The 27,014-nt window shown below is 41.5% G+C and overlaps 1 protein-coding gene and 2 long non-coding RNA genes across 3 annotated transcripts; all 3 read left to right on the top strand.

Moving 5' to 3' along the window:
* The first annotated feature begins 1,088 nt into the window (after positions 1-1,088).
* LOC110681204 lies at positions 1,089-1,748 on the top strand. Its single transcript, XR_002503121.1, has 4 exons — positions 1,089-1,127; positions 1,189-1,256; positions 1,318-1,384; positions 1,482-1,748. It is a non-coding gene; the product is annotated as an uncharacterized LOC110681204 (long non-coding RNA).
* Positions 1,749-16,405: 14,657 nt separating this feature from the next.
* On the top strand, positions 16,406-17,065 carry LOC110681205. The gene is made up of 4 exons (XR_002503122.1): positions 16,406-16,444; positions 16,506-16,573; positions 16,635-16,701; positions 16,799-17,065. It is a non-coding gene; the product is annotated as an uncharacterized LOC110681205 (long non-coding RNA).
* Positions 17,066-19,933: 2,868 nt separating this feature from the next.
* On the top strand, positions 19,934-21,578 carry LOC110681206. The gene is made up of 2 exons (XM_021856985.1): positions 19,934-20,062; positions 20,128-21,578. Coding segments are annotated over exons 1-2 (921 nt in total). The 5' UTR covers positions 19,934-20,061; the 3' UTR covers positions 21,048-21,578.
* The last annotated feature ends 5,436 nt before the right edge of the window (positions 21,579-27,014 follow it).

Raw genomic sequence — 27,014 nt, 5'->3', positions numbered from 1 at the left:
CAGCCTCTAGCCCAGGCTCTTTGATTCAAGTGAGAAAGCAAAGAGTGCCGCCTATCGTGGTCAGTTGTTCCGAATTTGGGGATGTAGGCAGGAGATCTTGAACTCCATTAGGGGAATCAAGGTTTCCTTCCAAATCGCAAAAAAAAGGAGACGTTTTGCCGGAAACTCTTAAAGATCGTGAACTTCTTCTCAAACAGCTTGAAGAGAAGAAGCACAAATTTGTTACTTATGACGACAAAACTGAACGTTTGTTCAAAGTTGTCTTGAAAGGTCTCTCAAGTGACTATAAATCACATGAAGAGATTAAAAATGGAATAAATGATATACTTGGATTTTCCCCAGTCCAAGTAATCATTATGAAAAAGAGAACCCAATCTGGCATTGTTCGGAAAGGGCTTTCTCAAGAATTTTATTTAGTTCACTTTAACCAAAAAGAACTAAATAATATTAAAGCTTTAGAAAAAGCAAAACTTTTGTTTGATGTCCGTGTGAAGCGATTCTCAATCCTATCAGCTCCACTTTCAATTATTTACGAGCCGACTGGAATATATATAAAACGTATGTTGACTCTAATCTTGATGTTAACATTTCTTTAGTAACTAAACTTGATATTGACAATGCTCTTGAAACTTTAACAAATTCCATTGTTGAAGCCCGGAGCATTGCAATTCCAAAATGTGTAACCGTAGGTCCCAATTTGCAGCTTGTTGGCGCTGCCACAATTTCCCCAGGTCTGTCCGAACCTGCCAGTAAGCCCCTATATCCAATTCCAACTCTCCCAAAAACATATGGACAGCCTTACTGGCACGGTAAACCTAGCTGTCCATGCTTAAAAAGATCCGACAACGTCATTTCCTCAATTAGCATATGTAACAATCTTTCTAACTGGTATTTTCTGACAGTGGTTTGAGTAAGTCCGACAACCGTTACGAGTTGTGTCGGCCCAATTGCTACCCTGCGCAGAATGGTTGACAATCCGACGAAGTGTCAAACTTCGGCACTTCGTCATCGTTCTTATTGGATCGAGTGGTGGTAATATAAGACGAATCAAGGGGATTCGTCCTTCTTTGCCGTTTGACTTTTGAAGAAAATAGTAGTGCGCGCCGTAAAGTGTCCTAGCTAAAAAAGTAAGGTTACAAATTATAGTAACCATGTGGTGTATATAATGGTTTGTGCTTTTTTTTCTAGTTTGCCCTAAATTACGATTAGTATCGAATGTTAGTAGTCCAAATTAGTGGTATAAAAGTGTTAGTACGGTTAGTAATTTTTTAAATACGATTAATTTGTTAGTTCCTAATTAAAATTATGTTAAAACAGTTGTGAACAAGCAGTTAGACACGAAAACGAACATCTATAACAATTACCAACTTATAACAAAGAAAAGGTAAAGCATCTATTGTAAAAATTGTAATTGATTGTAAAATTGTGTAAAATGGTGGTAAATTGTGAGAGACGTATTGGTACTAATCCATATGGGTTAGGTCCGAAATCGGGCCTTTTCTTTTTGCGTTTCCTCGCGTGGTTTATCCCGGAGGAACTTCTTTCATCCGCAGTGAAGCCAAAGGACCAGTTTGGAGTGTAGGAAAGTTGGTTGGTGTGCCGATAACCAGCTTAGTTCCGCCCGCCATCTTGGAGCGTCCATTCCAACAATAGCATCGACGCCATTTTGAAATTTCGGCCATTGCAACATCTCTACGGCTTCCTTCCCGCTTTCAACGTTCGGTCAGTCGGATTAAGACCAATCCCGACAAGGAACCCGAACGAAAGAAGCCCAGCTGGTGGGCCACAGTCCGTCCAGCAACCCTACATTGCCACAATCCGTCCAACAACCCTACATTTCCACACCGGCAAGAAACAGATTCGAAAGAAGCCCAGCTGGTGGGCCCTAGTCCATTCAGCAATCACGGAATCCAGTCAATGAAGGCCATGCTGGTGGGCCATAGTCCGTTCAGCAGCCATCTCTGGGAAAGAGCTTAACGCCCTCGGTCGAGGACCGAATACCGACCCTCTTTCGCCCGTTTTCTCGCCAACAACCCGCCCAATTCGCCGACATCCAGCCAAGCTAGCCACCGTTCATCACCATCAAGCCTCGCCAACAACCCACCCAAAAGCGCAAGTACCATGTAACCGTCTCTCCACCATACCAATATGCCCAGATTGGGTGAATAAATCTAGTAATGTAAGCTAAATTGGCGAGTAGGATTATTTAGCCACCGCACTCCCTATAAACTTTTATATACACCTCTCTTTCCTCGCTTTTCGTACCCAAAAGGGGTTCCCAAGCCTCATTCTCTTTAGTCTGCTATAAAAGTTGACCTTCCCTTCGATTCATTTCCGCTTTGGTCCTTTGAGTGGATTATTATCTATTCAGCTGTCAGTGTGCTTCAGTTAAGCTCCCACTGAAGGTAAGTGACTGGTGAAGCAGGGGTTGAAACGATGCTAATTGAGTAAACGACCCAGTGCTCGACAAAATTCATACCTATTATTCCCTACTGAGCAGCCGAGAGGCTACAAATTGGCGCCCAACAAAAAATCGATCAAGCGATCAAATCTTTCACCCCTCCCCCTATCTGTGGGAAGAAAACAGGTTCTGTTTTGGTAAATTCGTCCTTCAAACGAAACAGTTTTTGAGCAACATGGATTTAGATTTTGAAGTGCAGTACAAAAGTTTGATGGTACATCATTTAGAGAAGCAGGAGATTGAACATGAGTTGGCTATCAGAGCAGTGCAATTTGATCCGACCGAGTCCAGATCTGCCATTCAGAGACGGCTCAGGGATCGTCTCAAAGAAGAAAAAGAGATGAATACAGTTGATATTGACTTTCTCAGATCTAAAGTTACAGTTGATGCAGAAATCAAGATGATTGACGCAAATGTGGACCAAATTCGTGGATATCTGGAAAATGAAGTGCGATTTGAAGGTTTTAAAGACAGTTTGAAATCGCGGCTTGTCCATTACTTTGCCCGAATTCGCCGTGCTCTAGAATACGCGGAGACGGACGAAGATCTTAACGATTTAGACAAACTCCTCAGAGCAGTAAGGGGTTTAGTGAATACTCACTTTTCGATTTTCTCTCCTATTCAGACGGTTAGAAGTGAAATGATGCAAGAAATTGTCCGCTCCGTCTCAAATTTGAGGACTGGACTAGATGATGAGAAAAATCCTTCCAAAAAAGGAGGTAAGGAGAGCCAGAAGGTCTCCAAGAACGTAGATCGAAGTGATTTAAGGACATCTGAGGATGAGAGCGATGATCCATTATCAGCTCAGGGTGCGTCAGGGATGGCTAAACATTCAAATCGTCGCGAACTAAAATCGGATAGGCAAACGTCTAAAACGAACTTAGAACAGCTCTCGGGACTGCTCGCCGCGTTGTTCCCATTCGGATTTCCGCAGAATCCTAATGAGAGACCTCGTCAAGATATCAGCTCGGATACGAACCGTTCAGAAAAGGTTATTCGCAAATTCGCATTAGACAGAAGATCGAAGTCAAAGCCAATTCCTCCGGCTGAGACATCGGATTCAGTTGTAGAATCCGATCAGGAAAGTTCTACCGCGTTGTCAGATCCTCCGGTTCCAAATCGCTACAAAAATCGAAATCATCGTGTCGCGCTGAAGAATAGGCCCGTTTCCGAGTGGAATATCCGGTACGATGGCAAGGATAGTGGCCAAAACCTAATGAAATTCATTAAAGAAGTCGAGTTTTACGCCAAATCGGAAAACGTGTCTAAACGTGAATTATTTCGGTCCGCGATCTACCTTTTCAAAGACCAGGCCAAGTCGTGGTTCATGTCTGGGGTAGAGAACGAAGATTTCACGAACTGGAACGAACTTAAATCGGAACTCAAACGTGAGTTTCTTAGTCCCGATCACGATCACGTGACCGAGATTAAAGCGATTTCGCGAAAACAAGGTCCAAAAGAACTGTTACGTCGACCAGCAAGCCCCTCGTACGGACATCCATTTGTGAATAGGTCGAAATGACAGCACCTATCTATGACAGCGAGAAATGTTTATGCGTGTTGGAAGAACGATGGCAGGTTTGTCATATGATGATGATTGGCAAAAATTGAAGTAGATCGATGGCTATTGTTGGATTAAAAGTATAAAGTTTACGGATTTCAGAATTAAAGGTTTAGCTAATTGAGTGAAGTAATTGAATTCGAGTTGGTAAGCAAGTCATTTATTCGTGATTATCGTTGATAATTATAAAATTGAATTGTTTAGGTGTTTATGCATCCACATTTCCACCCACGTTGAACTAGGAGAATTAGAAAAGTTCTGGAAAGAAAATTAAATTTATAAGTAAGTTTGTTATTGAATTTCTCTAAGATGCAGTGTACGAAATTAATAATTAACCATAGGCCAACCCATTGACAGCTGGATTGTCAGATAACAGGAGAGGAAGATACCTAATCTGTATCTGTGGTAGAACACCAAAATTGTGAGTCCACATAAAATCATTTATACCTTTAACTCTAATCACAAATACAAATTTCAGCTTAAAGCGCTTCACTACAAACAACAGTTGTGTTTTGCTAAAAAGATTGGTGATCGTCCGAACAAATTCTTTAAGAATTTTGTCGCTAAAGATGCAGACGGGAAATACCTCCGGCTACAACTGTCAGTCGTGTAACGAGCATGACGGCGTAGATACGATGGTCGCCTGCGACGCTTGTAGCAGCTGGCACCACTTCAAGTGTGTAGGTGTCGATCATACCGTCAAGAACCGCCGTTGGGTGTGCCATAAATGTGAACAGGGAACCTTTTCGGGTCTACTCAACCCTCCGCAAACGAAGGATAAGACAGCGAAAAGCGGCGGCAGTAAGACGTCAAAATCACGGAGCAAGAAGCCAGAGAAGACCGTCGGATCTAAAATGAGTATAACGTCCAGTGCCCGCGCTGCTGCTTTAGAAGCTCAAATGCGCCTACTCGAAGAAGAAGAACTGCTAAAAGAAAAGGAATTGAAGGAGCAAGAGGAGCTACAACGCCTGGAGTTTGCTGAAGAACAACGGAAGCTTGAAATCAAGAAACAACTAATGGAAGAAGAATCCAAGCTCAGGGAAGCGGAGCTGTCGAAACAAAAGGATTTGCAGGAGAAAATGATGCTATTGCGACGGGAATCCATGGAAAAAAAGAAGGAATTGATGCGACAACAGGCAGAGCTTAGCGAATCGTCTTCATCGTCGCACGTTTCGAAGTCAGAGAGGGTGAGAGATTGGATCACGTCACAACAGCACACCAAAGGAGACAAGGTTGACATCACACAACAACGGATCTCTTGGCCGACTTCTCATATAGCAAACTCAGCATCACCACAACAGCGAGAGGGATCCTTGGTAACACCTAGACAACAATTTTCGAATCTTTCGCTGCATGACGATGATCGCTGCGCAGTGAATCCGGAATTACCAACGGCCTACATGCAAATTGCAGCCAGACAAGTAACTGGCAAGGATCTTCCGGCCTTTAGCGGCAATCCGGAAGACTGGCCGATGTTCATTCGGACCTATGAAGAAACAACGGCAGCGTGCGGATTCTCGGATGTAGAGAATTTGGTACGACTTCAGAAGTGCCTACGTGGTAGTGCGCTGGAAACGGTCCGCAGTCGGCTTATGATGCCCGCAGGAGTGCCCCATGTAATCAAAACCCTTCAAATGCGTTTTGGTAGACCAGAGCTTATCATCCGTTCGCTTTTGGAAAGAATTCGTCGAGTTGCTGCCCCTAAACCTGAGCGACTTGATACTCTCATCGATTTTGGGTTAGCCGTGGAGAATTTGGTGGTTCATTTGCAAGCCGCAAAACAAGAAAACCACCTGACCAATCCTGTCTTGCTACAAGAACTTGTAGCGAAGCTTCCAGCGCAACTTAGATTGGATTGGGCCAGATACAAGCTTCTTCGCCAAGATGCCACACTTGCGACCTTTGGTGAATTTATGAACGAGTTGATTCAAGCCGCCAGCGAAGTGTCGTTTGACTTACCTATTAGCCTGTCCTCGAAAGCCGAAAAACCTAAGGACAGAGAGGTTTTCATACACGCTCATGACGCCCCGGATATGGAATCAAAAAACACCGGTGCGATAAGAAAGACACCTAAGCCGTGTATCGTTTGCAGCGCCATAGGGCATCGAGTTGCGGAGTGCGAGGAATTCAAAGCCAAAAACGTCGAGGAACGAATGCAAATAGTGCGGCAGCACAATTTGTGTCGCACGTGTTTGAATTTCCATCAAAAGTGGCCCTGTCGAACCTGGAATGGCTGTAACATCCATGGTTGTCGCGATAAACACCACTTTCTTCTGCATCCTCCAACGACATCAAGTCCTGCCCATTTCTCCACCAACCATAGTTCTGTAATCAGGGAGGGCTGTGGTCGCTATCCATATTTTCGCATACTTCCCGTACTCGTATCAATGGGAAATAAGCGCCAAACAATATATGCGTTCATTGATGAAGGCTCCTCTTCGACGCTTTTGGACCGATCAGTGGCAGAACAATTGGGATTAGACGGACCTACAGAGCCTCTGACGCTGCAATGGACCGCAAATGTTGCGCGCCAAGAATCCCGGTCTAAAAGAGTAAATTTTCAAATCTCAGGCACTGGAAAGGCTGAAACATTCCAAATCACAGAAGCACATACCGTTGAAAGGCTTTTGTTGCCGAAACAATCGCTTCCATATGAAACGTTAGCGAACCAATATCCGCATTTACATGGGCTACCCATCGCCGAATACGACAGTGCCGAGCCAAAACTATTAATTGGACTCGACAATCTGAGCCTGTGCGTCCCACTGAAAATACGGGAAGGGCAAAACAAAGACCCTATCGCCGCGAAATGTAGATTGGGATGGACAATTTACGGGTATAACGCACGTACATCAGGGCCAACAGTGACCGTTAATTTTCATGTACCTGCCGCCCAAGACGCGGATCATGAGTTGAATGAACAACTTAAAGAGTTCATCTCACTGGATCAATCGGCCGCCAATCCAACGTACGAGATGCCTGAATCCGACGCTGATAAGAGAGCTAGAAAGTTGCTAGAGGAAACCACGCGAAGAGTGTCCGGCAGATTTGAAACCGGTTTGCTGTGGAAATCGGACCACATCGAATTTCCCAACAGCTTTCCCATGGCGGTGAGACGACTTGAGTTGTTGGAGAAAAAATTGGATAAGGATCCAACTCTTCGTTGTCGAGTACATCAGAAAATGGAAGAATATCTTGCTAAGGGATATTGTCACCGAGCTAGTCGCGAGGAGCTGAAGGCTTCCAACAGCAAAAGAGTTTGGTATCTTCCGTTGTGCGTAGTAGTCAACCCGAAAAAACCAAACAAGGTACGGGTTGTGTGGGATGCGGCAGCGAAGGTTAATGGCGTATCCTTTAATTCAGCTTTACTGAAAGGACCAGATATGCTGACATGCCTTGTTTCTGTTTTGTATCACTTTCGTGAGCATAGAATCGCCGTAACCGGTGACATAGAGGAAATGTTTCTTCGGCTTCTTATTCGACCTCAAGACAGCCAATATCAGCGATTCCTGTGGAGGGCAAATGCTGGAGACGCTCCTTCAGTGTATATAATCGATGTTGCGACATTTGGGTCAACTTGTTCCCCAAGCTCGGCCCAATTTGTGAAGAACGCAAATGCCAGAGAATACATGGAAGAATTCCCCCGAGCATCCACAGCTATAATTAAATACCACTACGTGGATGATTACCTCGATAGCTTTGAAACGGTGCAAGAAGCTATAGAGGTAGTTAAACAAGTGAAGATGGTTCATTCCCAAGGAGGATTCAATCTGCGCAACTTTTTATCCAACTCCAATGAAGTGTTGGCGGCGATCAGCGACACTACTATTGAAGATACCAAGCAGCTGAACCTGGTGCGAGCTGAAAAGGTGGAATCAGTGTTAGGCATGAAATGGAATCCATCAAAAGACGTATTTGTTTACACAGTATCCCTTCGAGATGATCTCGTCGAAGTTATCGATTCGACCCACATTCCAACCAAGCGAGAAATGCTCAAACTCGTTATGAGCCTTTTTGATCCTTTGGGGTTTGCAGCCTTTTACTTGATCCATGGAAGAGTTCTGATTCAAGATGCCTGGGCCACTGGAATTGGTTGGGATGCACCGGTCAATAGTGACTTATCCGAAAGATGGTTGCAATGGATAAGTCTGTTACCTTTGCTAAACGACTTACAGATCCCTCGATGCTATTTTCGGGGTAAAATTGAAGAGACGAAACAACTCCATATCTTCGTCGACGCCAGCGATGCAGCATACGCTTGTGTGGCTTATATGCGCGCCAGCGGATCTGAAGGAATAGAACTAGCGCTTGTGGGTGCTAAGAGCAAGGTGGCACCACTCAAAGTTTTATCTGTCCCTCGTTTGGAACTGATGGCAGCGGTAATAGGTGCACGCATGGCCGAATCCATCGTTAGCTCCCATTCATTCAACATAGCTGACATATACTTCTGGTCTGATTCTTCTACGGTTTTGGCGTGGATCAACTCGGATCACAGACGGTACACTAAGTTTGTAGGAGTGAGAATTGGAGAAATCCTTGCTTTGACGAAGATTAACCAATGGAGATGGCTGCCCACAAAACAAAATCCAGCAGATGAGGCGACTAAGTGGGGAAAGGGGCCAAGCTTCAATATCAGTGGCCGTTGGTTTTGTGGACCCAACTTTCTATATCATCCTGAATCTGAGTGGCCACGAAATCAAAACTTAACTTCCACCGAAGAAGAATCCGTTAGTGTTCATAATGTTCATTATGATACTACATCCACGTCAATGATAGAAATTTCCCGTTTCCAAAAATGGGAACGCCTACTGAGGACACAAGCGTACGTGATAAGATTCATTAATAACATCAGGTGCCGTTGTAAAGGCCAAACTGCAGATGTCGGGGCGCTGAAACAAGAGGAGATAAGGGATGCAGAGCGTCATCTTTGGAAACAAGCTCAAAAGGAATATTACGGCCAGGAACAGAAATTGTTGCTGGAAACACAAGGAAGCCCGACTGCACGCCACAATGTAGTGCAAAAGTCGAGCACCATATACAAGTTGTGGCCATACATCGACCAGCATGGAGTAATCAGGATGCGTGGAAGAATTGGAGCCGCATGGTATGCTACTGACGAAGCAAAATACCCCGTCATATTGCCCAAAACGCATTTAATTACATCACTTCTGGTGGATTGGTATCATCGACGTTTTCGCCACGCAAATCACGAAACGGTGGTGAATGAAATTAGACAACGCTACGAAATTTCAAATCTTCGAACGCTGGTAAAGCAAGTAGCGAGAAGATGTGCCAAGTGTCATATAGCAAATGCAGTTCCTCGCCCGCCTCCAATGGCTCCACTCCCCGAACAACGTATAACGCCTTTTGTAAGACCCTTTACGTTTGTCGGGTTGGATTATTTCGGCCCTTTAACGGTGAAAGTCGGACGCTCCGAAGTAAAACGCTGGGTAGCACTTTTTACGTGCCTTACGGTGCGTGCTATACACCTAGAAGTGGTACATAGCCTATCCAGTGAATCGTGCGTGATGGCTATTCGACGCTTCATTGCACGACGCGGTGCACCGGCCGAGATCTTTAGTGATAACGGAACCAATTTTGTGGGCGCAAATAAGCAACTGCGGCAGGAAATTGCGGCTAGAGATCAAGTGCTAGCCAGTACATTCACTAACACCAATACCCGATGGAATTTCAATCCACCGGGTGCTCCACATATGGGCGGGGCATGGGAGCGTTTAGTGCGCTCCGTTAAAAGTGCTATTGGAACAATCGTCGATGCTCCACGACGCCCCAATGAAGAAGCACTTCAAACAATCTTATTTGATGCAGAAGCGATGATTAATTCGCGTCCCCTTACTTATGTGCCACTAGAGACTGCAGATGAAGAGTCCTTAACCCCAAATCATTTTTTGTTGGGGAATTCCTCTGGAGTGAAGCAACCACCCTCGGAACTGACAAACCTTAGACCTAATTTGAGAAGCAGTTGGACATTAGTTCAAAACATCACTGATGCCTTTTGGAAGCGATGGATCAAAGAATATCTTCCGGTCATTACCCGGCGGTGTCGATGGTTCGAGAATGTCCGAGACTTCAACGAAGGAGACTTGGTATTAATTGTTGATACTACTATGAGAAACCAATACATAAGAGGACGTGTAGAAAAGGTATTCTTTGGACGAGATGGTCGTGTGCGTCAAGCTCTTGTACGCACCTCTACCGGATTATACAGAAGACCAGCAGTTAAGCTTGCATTACTCGACGTTGGGCTACCTGGTAAAGGTGGTCAGGACTCCTAGAACCGTCACCATCCTTTACGGGTGGGGGGATGTTACGTCGACCAGCAAGCCCCTCGTACGGACATCCATTTGTGAATAGGTCGAAATGACAGCACCTATCTATGACAGCGAGAAATGTTTATGCGTGTTGGAAGAACGATGGCAGGTTTGTCATATGATGATGATTGGCAAAAATTGAAGTAGATCGATGGCTATTGTTGGATTAAAAGTATAAAGTTTACGGATTTCAGAATTAAAGGTTTAGCTAATTGAGTGAAGTAATTGAATTCGAGTTGGTAAGCAAGTCATTTATTCGTGATTATCGTTGATAATTATAAAATTGAATTGTTTAGGTGTTTATGCATCCACATTTCCACCCACGTTGAACTAGGAGAATTAGAAAAGTTCTGGAAAGAAAATTAAATTTATAAGTAAGTTTGTTATTGAATTTCTCTAAGATGCAGTGTACGAAATTAATAATTAACCATAGGCCAACCCATTGACAGCTGGATTGTCAGATAACAGGAGAGGAAGATACCTAATCTGTATCTGTGGTAGAACACCAAAATTGTGAGTCCACATAAAATCATTTATACCTTTAACTCTAATCACAAATACAAATTTCAGCTTAAAGCGCTTCACTACAAACAACAGTTGTGTTTTGCTAAAAAGATTGGTGATCGTCCGAACAAGAACGGTTTTCGGACTATTACATGGAAATGCAAAACATTTTCAATTCCCTCACGAAACCGATTTCGGAAGGGAAGAAATTCGAAATCATCAATCGAAACCTTCGGTCGGACTACAAAGGTCACGCAGTCGCCTCAAATATCGATAATCTAGCGGATTTAAAGAGATTTGGAAGGCAGCTAGATGCAACCTTCTGGTATAAATACGCCAACTCGAACAATAACGAACAGAACACGTCGCGGAACAAAACCCAGGTGAACGAACTTACTCGTAATCCTGAGAAGAAGTCTAAGCATCAGAGCGAAGACTCGAAGAAATCGTACAAATCTCGAAACTTCTATCGTTCACAGAAGGAATGCTCTGATGAAGAGCAACCCTCTACAAAATCGTCGCGCGAAAACCCGGGAAATGTAAAGCCAAAACCGAAGACACCTGATCACCCTAAAGATTCACAATCGTGGGTTGACAGATATGTTCCTCCCACAGCCGGAATTTGTTTCAATTGCCGAGGTCAAGGTCATCATTATTCGGAGTGTAATCGACCAAGGTGCAAATTTTGTCTCAGGTGTGGTTTGCCTGACGTTGAAACCAAAAACTGTCCCTATTGCGCAAAAAACTTCAAGTAGACCTGAGAGGGCAGGTCAGTCAAACTTGTACGCAAATTCCCTCTTCTAGCGATTGTCAAGAATCTCTTTTCCATTTCGGCTACAGCCGAGTTCAATCCACCGACTATGATTCGCCAACAGCAGCTCGCCTGGAAGAGTTATTCGTTCGAGTGGAAGACGACGACCGTCCATTTGTCAAGGTGTCTGTGCTCGGTATTCCCATAATCGCATTACTCGATAGCGGAGCACACCGAAGCATTCTAGGCACAGGATCTTTAAAGCTCATAAAGACCTGTGTGTGTGTGTGTGTGTGTGTGTATACAATCCACCTCCCACTGACCGGCAGTGCTTTTATGGAAGAAAATTGTATGCATGTATTTATTGATACCCTTCGATATCTTTATATCTGCAGACAATTTTAGCCCGGGAGATGAAAGGTGATAGCTCTACTGAAATTCCAACGACCCATTTCAAGAATGGCAGTAAATACACACACATTCTGAGGTCATTTTCATTTACAGTAAGCCCCGCATAAAAACACCCAGATATCAAATGGATATATGAAATGTTTTTACACTTCCCGAATCGAAAATTAAATTTTCGATCCTGGCACGTATTTAGTTGCAAGTGGTAATTGGTAAGTAAATAATAATAAAGAACGATTTTACCTGGATGTAAGGCTGTTTTTTTCCGTCGCCACACCGAGCTCACCGCAAAATACTATACACTTTTTCACTGCACTACGCGCATAACATGATCGCTTCACCCGCTCCAGCAGGAGCAAGCGTCACGGTCAAAGGATCACACACTACCTTTAAAGCTCATAAAGACCTGCAAGCTAAAAATTTTTCCAGCAAATGTTGACCTGGTTACGGCCAGTGGACAGAAATTAGATGTGACGGGATACGTGAATCTCCCTATGAACTTCAATGGACAAACAAAACTTATCGCTGCATTGGTAGTCCCAGCCCTGAAACGACGTCTGCTTTTAGGCACCGATTTTTGGAACGCTTTTGGAATCGTACCTACCATTCCGAAAGTGGCTGTGGAAGAACTAGAAGTTAGCCCAGAAGAGCCACCTCTGACAAATGACCAGCTCGGTGAGTTAGATATAGTCAAAGACCTGTTCAAAGTAGCTATTGAAGGAAAATTAGACACAACACCGCTAATAAGCCATCGCATTGAATTAACCGAGGAAGTCAAAAACTCTCCTCCGGTGCGCATAAACCCCTTCCCCACCTCTCCAAAACGACAGGAGCAAATTAACCAAGAACTGGACAATATGCTCGAAGCGGGAATAATCGAGCGATCATACAGTAACTGGGCTCTAAGGTTAGTCCCTGTGGACAAACCCGATGGGACAGTACGTTTGTGTCTCGACGCTCGAAAATTAAACGAGAGGACCTTACGAGATTCTTATCCACTGCCCCACGCAGATAGAATTCTCAGCAGAGTGGGACCATGCAAATATATTTCTACAATCGATTTGTCGAAAGCCTTTTTGCAAATCCCCTTACACCCCAAATCTAAGAAATTCACGGCGTTTTCCGTTCTAGGTCGAGGGCTATTCCAGTTCACTCGTATGCCATTCGGATTGGTCAATAGCCCAGCAACACTATCCCGGCTTATGGACCGAGTCCTGGGTGCGGGTGAACTTGAACCTAAAGTCTTCGTGTACTTAGACGATATAATCGTCCTGAGTGAAACGTTTGAGGAGCACCTCACGTTGCTCAGAGATGTCGCCAGTCGACTGAGTAGAGCGAATTTATCGATCAATATACAGAAATCTAAATTTTGTGTTACCGAGCTTCCTTATTTAGGATATATATTGACAAACAAGGGCTTAAAACCTAATCCAGACCGAGTGGAAGCGATCATTAATATTTAACGCCCTACCACCATCCGAGCCTTAAGACGGTTTTTGGGTATGTGTAATTACTACCGTCGTTTTATAGCCAACTATAGCGAGGTAGTACGGGCACTTACAGACTTGCTGAAGGATAAGCCCAAGTCGATTCGTTGGAACGATTCAGCGGAAAAGTCCTTTGTGAAGATTAAAGAACTGCTTATAAGTGCCCCGCTTCTTGCCAACCCTGACTTCAACAAACCCTTTAGTATCCATTGCGATGCAAGTGACACGGCCATCGCCGGAGTCTTAACACAAGATTTGGAAGGCGTTGAACAACCCATTGCCTATTTCTCGCAGAAATTAACAAGCCCCGAGCAACGATACTTTGCCACGGAGAAGGAGGCCCTAGCTGTCCTGAAGTCCGTTGAAAAATTTAGATGCTACGTTGAAGGATCGAAGTTCACGGTTATTACCGATGCTTCTGCCCTCACATACATTCTGAGAAGTAGTTGGCGTACCTCTTCACGTTTGTGTCGATGGAGCATAGAACTACAACGGCATGACATGATTATCAAGCATCGCCGCGGTATCGACAACGTGGTGCCTGATACCCTGTCACGATCCGTGGAAGTCCTAGCGCTAAATCGACAAAACCAAGATTGGTACACGAAAATGATCGGCAAGGTAAACGATGAGCCTGAAAAATATAAGGATTTTCGGGTAGAGAATGGTGTTCTCAAGAAATTTGTATCCACACAAGGAGAGGCTTTAGATTACCATTTTGAGTGGAAAATCTGTGTTCCAAAAGAAATGCGAGAAAACATACTGGTCGAAGAGCATGATGATGCACTTCATCTAGGGACCGACAAAACCATTGCTAAAGTGAAGAAAAAGTATTATTGGCCGAACATAGGAGACGATGTGCGGGCACATATCCGCAAATGTTCAGTGTGTCACGAAAGTAAACCGTCCAATCGGTCACAAAATCCGATGGTTGGTTCTCCCAGACTAGCCACCAAACCCTTCCAGATCATTGCCGTAGATTTTATCCAATCCTTACCCCGGAGCAAATCAGGGAAGGCTCATTTACTAGTCATATTGGATCTCTTTTCGAAGTTTTGCTTGCTCTTTCCGGTACGAAAGATAACAGCTCCCCAAGTCTGTGATATTCTGGAAAACTGCTGGTTTCGGCGGTATTCTACTCCAGAGTGCCTCATATCCGACAACGCATCAACTTTTCTGTCGTCTAATTTCAAAGAGCTCTTGCAAAAGTTCCAGGTGCAACACTGGACAAACCCTCGACACCATAGCCAAGCTAATCCGGTGGAGCGTCTCAATCGCACCATCAATGCGTGTATACGATCTTATGCTAGGACTAATCAACAACTATGGGACACTAGGGTACCTGAAATTGAGTACGCTCTTAACAATACTCCCCATGGAGCCACCGGATTTACTCCGTATCGTGTACTATTTGGTCACGAAATTGTGAGCCGGGGAGATGAGCATCGGGTCGACCGAGACACCGAGACCCTTTCGGATGGTGAAAGAATTGAAAAGAAGCTTCAAATTGACCAGTTTATTCACGAACTTGTTCACAAAAACCTGAAAAAACAATTCGATAAGAATTCACAAAATTACAACTTGCGTCATAAAACATTCTCACCTGTTTACACTGTTGGCCAAAAAGTTTACAAACGAAACTTTCGTCAATCGTCAGCAGTTCACAAATATAACGCCAAGTTAGGTCCATGCTATCTTCCTTGCACCGTGATAGCTCGTGTGGGAACCTCTGCTTACGAGCTGGCAGATGAAAAGGGGAATTCAATTGGAGTTTTCTCTGCTGCAGATTTGAAACCCGTTGAAACCTGAAAAGAAAACAAATGCACTCATTAACTTAACATTTTACGATACGTATCGAGAAAAACTTCCTTCTGTTTAGTTGCGGCCGAAGCTGAACATCCTCCAGTTACACCTGTAACAAAATCAATTAATTAGTCTCAGCAATCAAAAGCCAACTCCTTTCGATCAATGATTTCAATTTCGTAGATTACTTACCTTTGTAAACAACGAATAGCTTCCTTCTCTGTGTGTTCCTCCATGCAGGCTGTAAAACAAAATATAAACATTGGTACCATAACTGACAATTAAAGCAGCTCCTGTTAGTCGCGCGCAATAACAGACGGAACAAACAGGGAATGAAAACATTCACTAGTTAGCTATAATTTTTCACTACGTACCAACAGTAATTTTCACTATTTTCACGATTGTCTGCACTTTCACTTTCTCAATTCAATTCGTGTTTTGTTTTGCTCACTTATTCAGTTTGACAGTTCTTGTGCTTTTGTATTGGTGAAAGATTCCATAACGCTATCCTTCCTTCAAATGGGAAAGAGTAACGCGTTGGCAGTGTTGCCGATTTCATGTATGCGACATAATTTACTTTGTACATTCAAAATAAATATTATGTTGATTATTTCATTGTATTGTTAAACCCCATGCTTAGTAAAAATGAATGTTTCCATTCATTTTTTTACTGGGATGGAGGGGTATTTGTAACCGTAGGTCCCAATTTGCAGCTTGTTGGCGCTGCCACAATTTCCCCAGGTCTGTCCGAACCTGCCAGTAAGCCCCTATATCCAATTCCAACTCTCCCAAAAACATATGGACAGCCTTACTGGCACGGTAAACCTAGCTGTCCATGCTTAAAAAGATCCGACAACGTCATTTCCTCAATTAGCATATGTAACAATCTTTCTAACTGGTATTTTCTGACAGTGGTTTGAGTAAGTCCGACAACCGTTACGAGTTGTGTCGGCCCAATTGCTACCCTGCGCAGAATGGTTGACAATCCGACGAAGTGTCAAACTTCGGCACTTCGTCATCGTTCTTATTGGATCGAGTGGTGGTAATATAAGACGAATCAAGGGGATTCGTCCTTCTTTGCCGTTTGACTTTTGAAGAAAATAGTAGTGCGCGCCGTAAAGTGTCCTAGCTAAAAAAGTAAGGTTACAAATTATAGTAACCATGTGGTGTATATAATGGTTTGTGCTTTTTTTTCTAGTTTGCCCTAAATTACGATTAGTATCGAATGTTAGTAGTCCAAATTAGTGGTATAAAAGTGTTAGTACGGTTAGTAATTTTTTAAATACGATTAATTTGTTAGTTCCTAATTAAAATTATGTTAAAACAGTTGTGAACAAGCAGTTAGACACGAAAACGAACATCTATAACAATTACCAACTTATAACAAAGAAAAGGTAAAGCATCTATTGTAAAAATTGTAATTGATTGTAAAATTGTGTAAAATGGTGGTAAATTGTGAGAGACGTATTGGTACTAATCCATATGGGTTAGGTCCGAAATCGGGCCTTTTCTTTTTGCGTTTCCTCGCGTGGTTTATCCCGGAGGAACTTCTTTCATCCGCAGTGAAGCCAAAGGACCAGTTTGGAGTGTAGGAAAGTTGGTTGGTGTGCCGATAACCAGCTTAGTTCCGCCCGCCATCTTGGAGCGTCCATTCCAACAATAGCATCGACGCCATTTTGAAATTTCGGCCATTGCAACATCTCTACGGCTTCCTTCCCGCTTTCAACGTTCGGTCAGTCGGATTAAGACCAATCCCGACAAGGAACCCGAACGAAAGAAGCCCAGCTGGTGGGCCACAGTCCGTCCAGCAACCCTACATTGCCACAATCCGTCCAACAACCCTACATTTCCACACCGGCAAGAAACAGATTCGAAAGAAGCCCAGCTGGTGGGCCCTAGTCCATTCAGCAATCACGGAATCCAGTCAATGAAGGCCATGCTGGTGGGCCATAGTCCGTTCAGCAGCCATCTCTGGGAAAGAGCTTAACGCCCTCGGTCGAGGACCGAATACCGACCCTCTTTCGCCCGTTTTCTCGCCAACAACCCGCCCAATTCGCCGACATCCAGCCAAGCTAGCCACCGTTCATCACCATCAAGCCTCGCCAACAACCCACCCAAAAGCGCAAGTACCATGTAACCGTCTCTCCACCATACCAATATGCCCAGATTGGGTGAATAAATCTAGTAATGTAAGCTAAATTGGCGAGTAGGATTATTTAGCCACCGCACTCCCTATAAACTTTTATATACACCTCTCTTTCCTCGCTTTTCGTACCCAAAAGGGGTTCCCAAGCCTCATTCTCTTTAGTCTGCTATAAAAGTTGACCTTCCCTTCGATTCATTTCCGCTTTGGTCCTTTGAGTGGATTATTATCTATTCAGCTGTCAGTGTGCTTCAGTTAAGCTCCCACTGAAGGTAAGTGACTGGTGAAGCAGGGGTTGAAACGATGCTAATTGAGTAAACGACCCAGTGCTCGACAAAATTCATACCTATTATTCCCTACTGAGCAGCCGAGAGGCTACAAATGTGAAGTAAAATTTGAATCCGTGATTATAGACGATGATCTTAAACTCTTGATCCGTCTTAAAAACGTGAGGAGAAGGCAATTTCAACGCACTCGCGATCCTGCTATGAAAATTATATGGCAGGATTTGCAGAAAGAAATCAAGAAACGTTTTGCTCAATTGAGAAACAAAAATTTTGAAAATAAAATTTCTCAATTGGACCCTGGCTCTAAGCCCTTTTGGAAATTATCGAAAATCTTGAAAAAACCTCAGAAGCCAATACCGGCATTGAAAGAGGAAAACAAATTATTACTAACTAATCGCGAAAAAGCTCAAAAACTTGCTATGCAGTTTGAAAGTGCGCACAATTTTAATTTAGGACTTACTAGTCCAATTGAAAATGAAGTTACTCAGGAGTTCGAAAATATTCTCAATCAAGAGAACGTTTTCGAAAATGCCTGGGAGACTGATTTGGAAGAAGTGAGAACTATTATTAAAAAATTCAAAAATATGAAAGCTCCTGGCGATGATGGAATTTCCTACATCCTCATCAAGAAACTTCCAGAAAGTAGCTTATCATTTCTAGTTGATATAATTAACAAATGTTTTCAATTAGCATATTTTCCTGACAAATGGAAAAATGCTAAGGTTGTTCCAATTTTAAAACCAGACAGAAATCCTGCAGAAGCTTCTAACTATCGTCCAATCAGTTTGCTTTCCTCCATCAGTAAACTTTTTGAAAAGGTTATTTTGAACAGAATGAATGAATCTGAAGGCTATTCTACTGGTCTTGCTCTTCTAGACATAGAAAAAGCATTCGACAGTGTTTGGCATGAAGGTTTGATTGTAAAATTAAAAAACTTTAACTTTTCAACATACATTGTTAGAATAATTCAAAGTTATCTGTCAAATCGTACACTTCAGGTTAATTATCAGAACTCCAGATCTGAAAGACTTCCTGTAAGAGCTGGTGTTCCCCAAGGCAGCATTTTGGGCCCAATATTATACAATATTTTCACATCTGACTTACCTGAATTACCTCAGGGATGTCAAAAATCTCTGTTTGCGGATTACACAGGCCTCTCCGCCAAAGGACGAAGCCTGCGTGTCATCTGTAGTCGATTGCAAAAAAGTTTGGATATTTTTTCTTCATACTTGCAAAAATGGAAGATTTCTCCTAATGCTTCCAAAACTCAACTAATAATATTCCCACACAAACCAAAAGCTCTTCATTTGAAACCTTCAAGTAGACATGTTGTCACGATGAGAGGGATTCCAATAAATTGGTCAGATGAAGTTAAATATCTAGGGCTCATGCTAGATAAGAATTTAACTTTCAAAAATCACATTGAGGACATTCAAGCCAAATGTAATAAATATGTAAAATGTCTCTATCCCCTTATTGATAGAAAATCAAAACTTTGTCTTAAGAACAAGCTTTTGATAATCAAACAAATTTTCAGGCCAGCCATGTTGTATGCTGTACCAATATGGACTAGCTGTTGTAATACCAGGAAGAAAGCTCTGCAGAGAATTCAAAATAAAATTTTGAAAATGATTCTGAGACTTCCTCCCTGGTATAGTACCAATGAGTTACATAGAATAATCAATGTTGAAACATTGGAACAAATGTCAAATAAAATAATAAATAATTTCAGGCAAAAATCGTTACAATCTTCTATTGCCACGATTAATGCGTTATATGTTTAGGTTAAGTTAGGTTAAGTATACCCAGGTAACCATTAGGCCGTAAAAATTGGCACAACATCGGTTCTATAGTGTTATAAAGAACTTCTCTCACAGAGCCTATAAACACTATATTCCTCTAAAGTGCTGCATAACAGCCACTTTTGGCGAATTATTTGGCCCATATACTGCCTGCCCCCACTTTCAAACCACGCCCGTGCAATAGACGTCAAAACATTTTTCAGTGGGTAGCACCCACCACAGATAAAAAAAAGCAAAAAAAAAGATCTGTTTGTTTTGTTTTTTATCCTACTTCAACCGCTATGAGTCAAAAGAGTGTTATTTTGTTTCCTTCTTTCTCGCACCAATTGCTTCATTACGATAGGCCATTACATTTTTTCTGTAGTTTTTAGTTGTTTTTGGTAAGCTGGTCGGTTCCAGGCTCGAACTTAGTACTGTTAGTTGTAGAATATTATGTTGCAGCGCTTTTCCAATTGATCCATCCTCTGGTCTGATTAAATCATCGTCTAAGAAGCGTTCTTAAAGCAGAAAAGTGGACGGACAAGTAAGTAAACTTGAAATCAATTTAATTTGCTAATGATTTTCTAATGCTTTTGTTTTTCACCATAGTGTCTGCCAAAAGAACAATCCAGAAAAAATTAAGTGCAGCTGCATTGATGCGAGCCATTCAATCGCAAAATGCTTCGGACGAGGCTACGGATAACTTGCCGGTAGCACCAGAGAAGAAAGATGCTTCATCGCAGACGGAGTCGAATGAATCCGTGGAAGGGAATGATAGCCTAGCTATCAAAATAAACAAATGCCTTTTGCTGTTGTCTCACTTGAATACAAAAGTGGATGCGTTGGGCGCGAATCAATATCAGCAGCCTGGAAGGTCTTCAAATGAGCAGATCAATCTGTCGAAGATAACTTTCCAACCCGTTAAAAGTTTGGCCGATTTTGAAAGCTTGGAGGATCGCTGCCGAGATGAATCGTTTGTGAAGGGAATTGTTGCCTCCATTGGAAATATTCACGGTCGTCACAGATATACAAGTCAAGGAGCAACGGTGAGTCTTCGAATAATCGACTACTTCTTCGCTCGCAATTTCCTGCTACAGTGCTCGTGGACAGGTGCTACTCGTTCGTCCGGTAACAAGGAAGCCAAAAAGCAAAAAGTACCGTTCATGAAGTTTGATAGAACGATTGATTTGTTTTATCAAACGGTGCTTTATTCCGACCCATCCTATACGCTAGATGAATGCAAAACTTTTCTGCACCGCTGCTTGAAGAACGCACATCAACGGTTCGCGGAGGTAACCGGAATAAGAAAACCAGTCTCGAGAAAACGGAAGCAATTGACGAACGAAGTCGTTCCACCTGAAGACCGTATGACCGGAGGACAGAGTAAGGATTTCGACAACATTGCAGAGGCAGATACAAGTTACAACGAAGGATCACTGGTAGAAACCAACGGAAATGCATCGTGGCAAGTAGAGTTTCTGGAGGAAGAGGAGAATTTGCCGCCAAAGTGGTTAAAAATTGAAAATTAGCACCGTGGAATGGAACATTGATTGATTTTTTGTTAAACTTTTATTTCAGTGATGAACTTCTAAAAAATAAAACCGAAACGTGAATTCGACGAGAATAAATTGTGGTTTTTGTTCAAACATGACAGTTTTCTTATTTGACTTTGCTCATTTCTCAGGAAGAGTATGATGTAACGGTACAAAAATAGTTTCTTCGTGAATTTCTATCGCAACCAATTTACAAAAAATGCTGCTGAATGGATAAAGCTTACAAGAACTGAAATCGTTGTTTGTAATTGTTCTATAGATATAAAAAACATCTGAGGGAAATGGTATTTCAACGTGTGCTTCGAATTGTTTCAGTTCTGAACCAACTATACCATCTTCATTCGCGAAGTTCATAGCTACAATTGACTTATCATTTGTAAGGAACCATTTATCTTCGAACTTGTTTGTTAGCCTGAACCCTTCGTATATTGTGCAGTACAGAAAGTTATCACCATTAATTCGAGAAGGCTGTTTTAAACTAGGATATGATTGAATGATTGGGCTGTTGTTGTGGGGCTGAGTTTTCTCGGAGATTCTGTTAATTATTTGTTTCAATGGTAACCGTCCAGATCGCACCATATTTTTAATTTGAAATAAGAAATTTTCGAACGGGTATGGTGTTAACGAAGATAATGATCCAAATTTTTTGACCTCGTCCACATTATGAACAAGGTTGTGAGTGTTACTCGAAATAACGTGAAAATGTTTGTTGTAATTTTTAATGAATGTTTTGAAAAGGTTCTCAGCCACGGGTAAATATTTCCTATAGTGTTCACTTGAGCAAATCGTGACGGCATAGAACAAACTGATGAAGTTCTCAAACTGAGTTTTATCAACAACATGTTTGAGAAGTGCTATCCCAATATAATTTAGGAAAGATGCGCATTCCGAGGCCTTCCAATGGCAAAGAAATCGCAATCCTCGCACTTTACGATGTATTTCTGACGGTAGCCTTATGTTAGCTAGCATATTGTCAATACTGTCGGTGGTAGATTTTGACCATTTTGCGTAATGCATTTGGCCTTCTTTGTAAATTGTGAGCAGTTTTTTGGTAATACCCAAATGTAACAGATGTAATGAATCAGATACTATTATATCCTCAACCATGTCAATTGGTAAGCGAAGCAGGGGCGATTCAACGCAAATCGTTTTAAGTTTCCCATTGTCTCGAGTTTTGTAAGTTTGATGATGATCTCCGTACAAACGCTTACGAAATCCTTCATCTGTTCTCTTGGGAGCCTCTGTTACAGGATACACATTTACGCGTTGTTCCTTTGAACGTGTTCCAACGGCTGTGCACTTCAAACACCCATGGAATGAATTGAAGTTTACCGTTCCTGTAATTATACATGGATATGAATTCATGGCAATAGAGTATCGACTTCAATTACCTTTAATGAAGGCTCTTGCGGGTGAGTCACAAATAAAGGCTCGAATTTTAACCGTCAATAGATTGCTGTTGATTAGGATTCCTGATTTTAAAATTGTTTCCGCTTCATCTGCAAACGGCTTCAAAAACATTTCAACAGAAGTAGGTTTGCTTTTGCCATGAAAAATGCCAATAATCATTGGCTTCATGGCTGGTTCTTCGAAAACGTTGAACAAAATTGGCCATACTTGATCAGTACCATTTTTGTAAAGCGGTAATCCGTCAATGTTTATATTAAGAGACATTTTTCTAGGCTGCTTAAGATCATAGAATGCTTGAGCCAGACAATCACCTATAACGAATAGAAAACACACCATTTAAATTTTCTTTCATCTTATTTCAATACAAAAACAATATACCCAATCCTTGATGCCAATACTGGCCACCTCCAATTTGGATCAAGTTGGGTTCTTTACGAGGAGTTTTAAGCAGTCTTCGCGGATCGGTGGGAAGGCACCGATCTATTGTGGAGAGCCGATTAAGCAGTGGTTTCAATGCTGAATGAGAAACATTGTATTCCAGGCTCCATTTTTGGATGAAAGTGGTTAAAGTTTCATTATCGTCAGTGCAATCCTGCTCAGAGTCTGAGGATCCAGCGGGACTATAGTCAAATGACTCTTCAAGGGCACCATGAACTTCCAACACGTCGGAATCATCGAAACCAAGATCTAGAGCTACTGTTCCCGAGGCTGCTTTGTAATCGTTTGCAGAACTATCGATGGTTCCATCGTTCTCTCCGTTATTTTCGGATACTGTGTAACTAGTCGATGGTAGATTGCCATCGTCCAACAATAATTGCTCATACTTAGCTAATTTTCTCCTGTAACTACCACTTTTGAGAAATTTTTGCCAAATCTGACTTCCATCCATTGTGGCTATTTTTCTTCTAATGTTTATTTTGTTTGTTGATTTTTCAAAATGTCATTCATAACAAAGCTTCATATTGGCAGTAGTGAACATCAAATACGGCTTACATTGACTAGGCTTATAAGCACTGTTACATAGCGTTATATACCAATATAGAACCTACATTACTGTTTTAATAACACAAAGCCTATAGGCAGTTGAAAATATGATATGCGGTTTGTAAGCATTAAAAATCTGGTATACGGTTATCATCCAGCTTATCACAGTGCTTAATGGTTACCTGGGATTCAAAGCGATTTTTTTCTCTTATAAGCAGGTGAAATCAACTCACCTGTAAAAAATCTGAACTGCTACGGCAAATGAAATGTAATATGTTGTTAACAAAATGTTAATTAAATCTTAAATTTGTTTTACCAAATTAGGATGATTGTGTTGTCTAATAACACAGAACACCTAGATATAAGAAATGAATGTAATGTTTGGAATGATACTAATAAAGAAATTAAAAAAAAGGATGTGGAAGAACAATCGGATTAGTCAACTCACCAAAATTCGAATATCCAATTCCAATGTCAAATATGTGCTGCTATACGCAAGTGAAACGTGGTGTGTATCAGCGAAACACTCAACGGCTGCAGGTTTTCATCAACAGATGCCTACGGTATATACAGTATAGGACAAAACATTTGTTACTTTTTCGATTTTCGATACAAAATGACCAACTTTGTTAGGCTAGATCTCAGTTATTTATGAACCGTTTCGCATGAAACTTTCACAAAGCATCAGATATAAATTGAATTTTAACATATATTTTTTTAATAGTTTTTCCAATTACGAGTTTATAAGTAATAACTGTTTAACTAAAGTATAATTTTTGACGAAAAATTAAAAACTATTTTTCCAATCAAGAGTTTATAAGTAATAACGGTTTAACTAAAGTATAATTTTTGACTTGTTCATCTCGTTAAAATCTACAACTTTGTTGAAGATATAATGAAGCTATTCCTTCAATATGTTTAGTTATGTCAATTATAAAAAATCGTCAAAAAATTCACTTTAGCCAAACCGTTACTACTTTTGAACTTGTGATTGGAAAAACCAGTCAAAAATATATGTTAAAATTCGTGTAATATTCGTTGTTCTGCCAAAATGTCATTCAAATCGGTCCATAAATAACTGAGATATAGCTTACCTAAGTTGGTAATTTCGTATGGAAAATCGAAAAAGTTGCAAATGTTTTGTCCAATACTGTAATTCGGACATGGTGGCCACACAACTGGATCTCTAATGCTGAGTTTCATCTTCGGTGCCACCAGCTACCGATACAAACCGAAATTCGACAACGAAAGTGGGGGTGGGTCGGCCACTAGGGTGATTCATATTTTAAAAATTTTCGAAAATCCAATCTCCCATATGCTCCTCACCATTCTTACCATAAAAATAGTGTTCTGTGAAATTTTCAGCTTTCTAGGTGGTGACTTAAACGTGGCCCAAAGACAATGTAGGTTTATATGGGAATTACTATGGAGAAATTTTGAGATATGATCCAAACACGCTAGTACTGTAAGGTAAGTACAAACTCATTAGCCCAAAGTAAAAACTAATTCTTCAAACCATAAAAAAGAAAGATTTTGTTTGCTATTATTTAGCTTAATATGGGATTATAGCCCTGCAGACATGTACAGAAATCCCAAACAAAATTAGCTCAAAATGGATTTGTTTCTTCAGCAACGTCCTTTGTTAAGGTTTGAAGAATGAGTTTTCAATATGGGATGATAAGTTTCTACTTACATTACAGTACTAGCATGCTTGGAACATTTCTTAAAATTTCTCCATAGTAATTTCCATATAAACCTATATTGTCTTTGGGCCACCTTTAAATCACAACCTAGAAAGCTGAAAATTTCACAGAACACTATTTTTATGGTAAGAATGGTGAGGAGCATATGGGAGATTGGATTTTCAAACATTTTTAAAATATGAATCGTCCTAGTCGGCCACACTCTACGTCGGGGTGGAAACGAAATCTGCAAACAAGCGCAGGAATTGATTCCAGCAGGACATAGCAGCAGCGGCAGACCCAGAGGCTCATGGGGATCGTTCTAATAATTACGTAACGCAACAGGGAGAGGGAGGGGGTCTTACATAGTGTTACGGTCCATACAAAAATTTAAAATTTTCTTTACAAACGCTGTTACGTGGGGGAGGGAGGGGGTCCAAAATTGGCAAATTTTGCGTTACGTAATAATTGAATGAACCCATGGCGGTGCAGTCGCCGATAATTTTACCTGGCCGCAGGTCAAGGCGATAGCTGGCAATCGCCCAGGATGGAAATCTTTCACGTCGGCTTTATGCACCAGAATGGATGCCCAAGACCCATAAGTAAGTAAAAAATCCTTTCCTGAAATCCTCCTACGATTTCTTCAGAATATCCACGGGGGTTCCTACATAAGTGCTTCCAAAGATATCTTTAGAAACTCAGGAAGTTTTCAGAAATACCTTTAGGAATACTTCCAGCGAAACAGGAATTTCATAAAGAATTTGGTTGTACAGCGATGAAAAAATCACAGTTTTTTTTTGTAGCTTGATCGAAAGAGTTAATTTTTCGAAGTATAAAATAGTAAAAATTTCAATCTGTAGACTCAACGACATTTCAATTCAAATAATGACAGCTCAGCAGAAGCACCAGATTATTTGACAGACAGTCCGGTAGCAAGGGATGAATCAATATTAGATTACAGAAAAGTTGCAGAATGATGATTTTAACAGCACGAGTAGTAAATTTATTCTAAGAGGCTTTCCAAGTATCTTTTAGAAAAATTACGACGAGTGCTGTAAAAATCGGGTTCTGCAACGAAATTATATCGGAATGCATTCACCATTATTTTACAATTTCTGAAAAATTGTTGTGTTATGATTCATTACGCAACTCAAAACAGTTGCGTAATGAGAAAGCGTTGCGTAATGACTATTCTCGTACTGCATGCTTCAGTGCAGGAAAGCAGACCGTTTCATGACAGATTGGCGTGATGGAAAACAGCCTATTACGATGAGAAATTGCAAATTTCAAATATGTTTTGAAAATATTTCCATGGCACGCCGGATTTTGATACTTTGGATTCTGACTTATTTTTAACGCAGAATCAGAGTATGTAAATTACTGGATATCCTTCAACAAGCCAATTATCTTATGGATTTTATTGAAAATATTTCTAGAGATTCTTTCAGGAATCATCCTGGTCTCTCTTAAAAAAAAAATGTTTCCTTTAAAAAAGTTTATGAATTTGGAACTTCACAGATTTTATCAGTGGAGCTCTGTTTACTCTGAACAACATTCTCGAAGTCAAAAATTTTATTTATATAGGCAAATATAATGCGCCACCGTCAGAGTTCGCTAGGGGAGAACGAGAGAAATGTCACTAAAAATGTTTGTTTACGTCCAAAATTCAATTTTTCAGTCCAAAAAATAGGTAATTATCGGGACGGACCTGGTGTAAGGGTTAGAACACACGCCTCTCACGCCGAGGACCTGGGATCGAATCCCATCTCCGAGATAGTCACTTATGACGTAATAGTTATAGTGGCGACTTTCTTCGGAAGGGAAGTAAAGCCGTTGGTCCCGAGATGAACTAGCCCAGGGCTAAAAA

This window comes from Aedes aegypti, unplaced genomic scaffold (genome assembly GCF_002204515.2).
Source record: "Aedes aegypti strain LVP_AGWG unplaced genomic scaffold, AaegL5.0 Primary Assembly AGWG_AaegL5_hic_scaff_56_PBJ_arrow, whole genome shotgun sequence".
In the NCBI taxonomy this organism is placed as follows: domain Eukaryota; kingdom Metazoa; phylum Arthropoda; class Insecta; order Diptera; family Culicidae; genus Aedes; species Aedes aegypti.
Note: the sequence above shows the minus strand (reverse complement) of the source record. Positions and strands in the feature narration are given on the sequence as shown.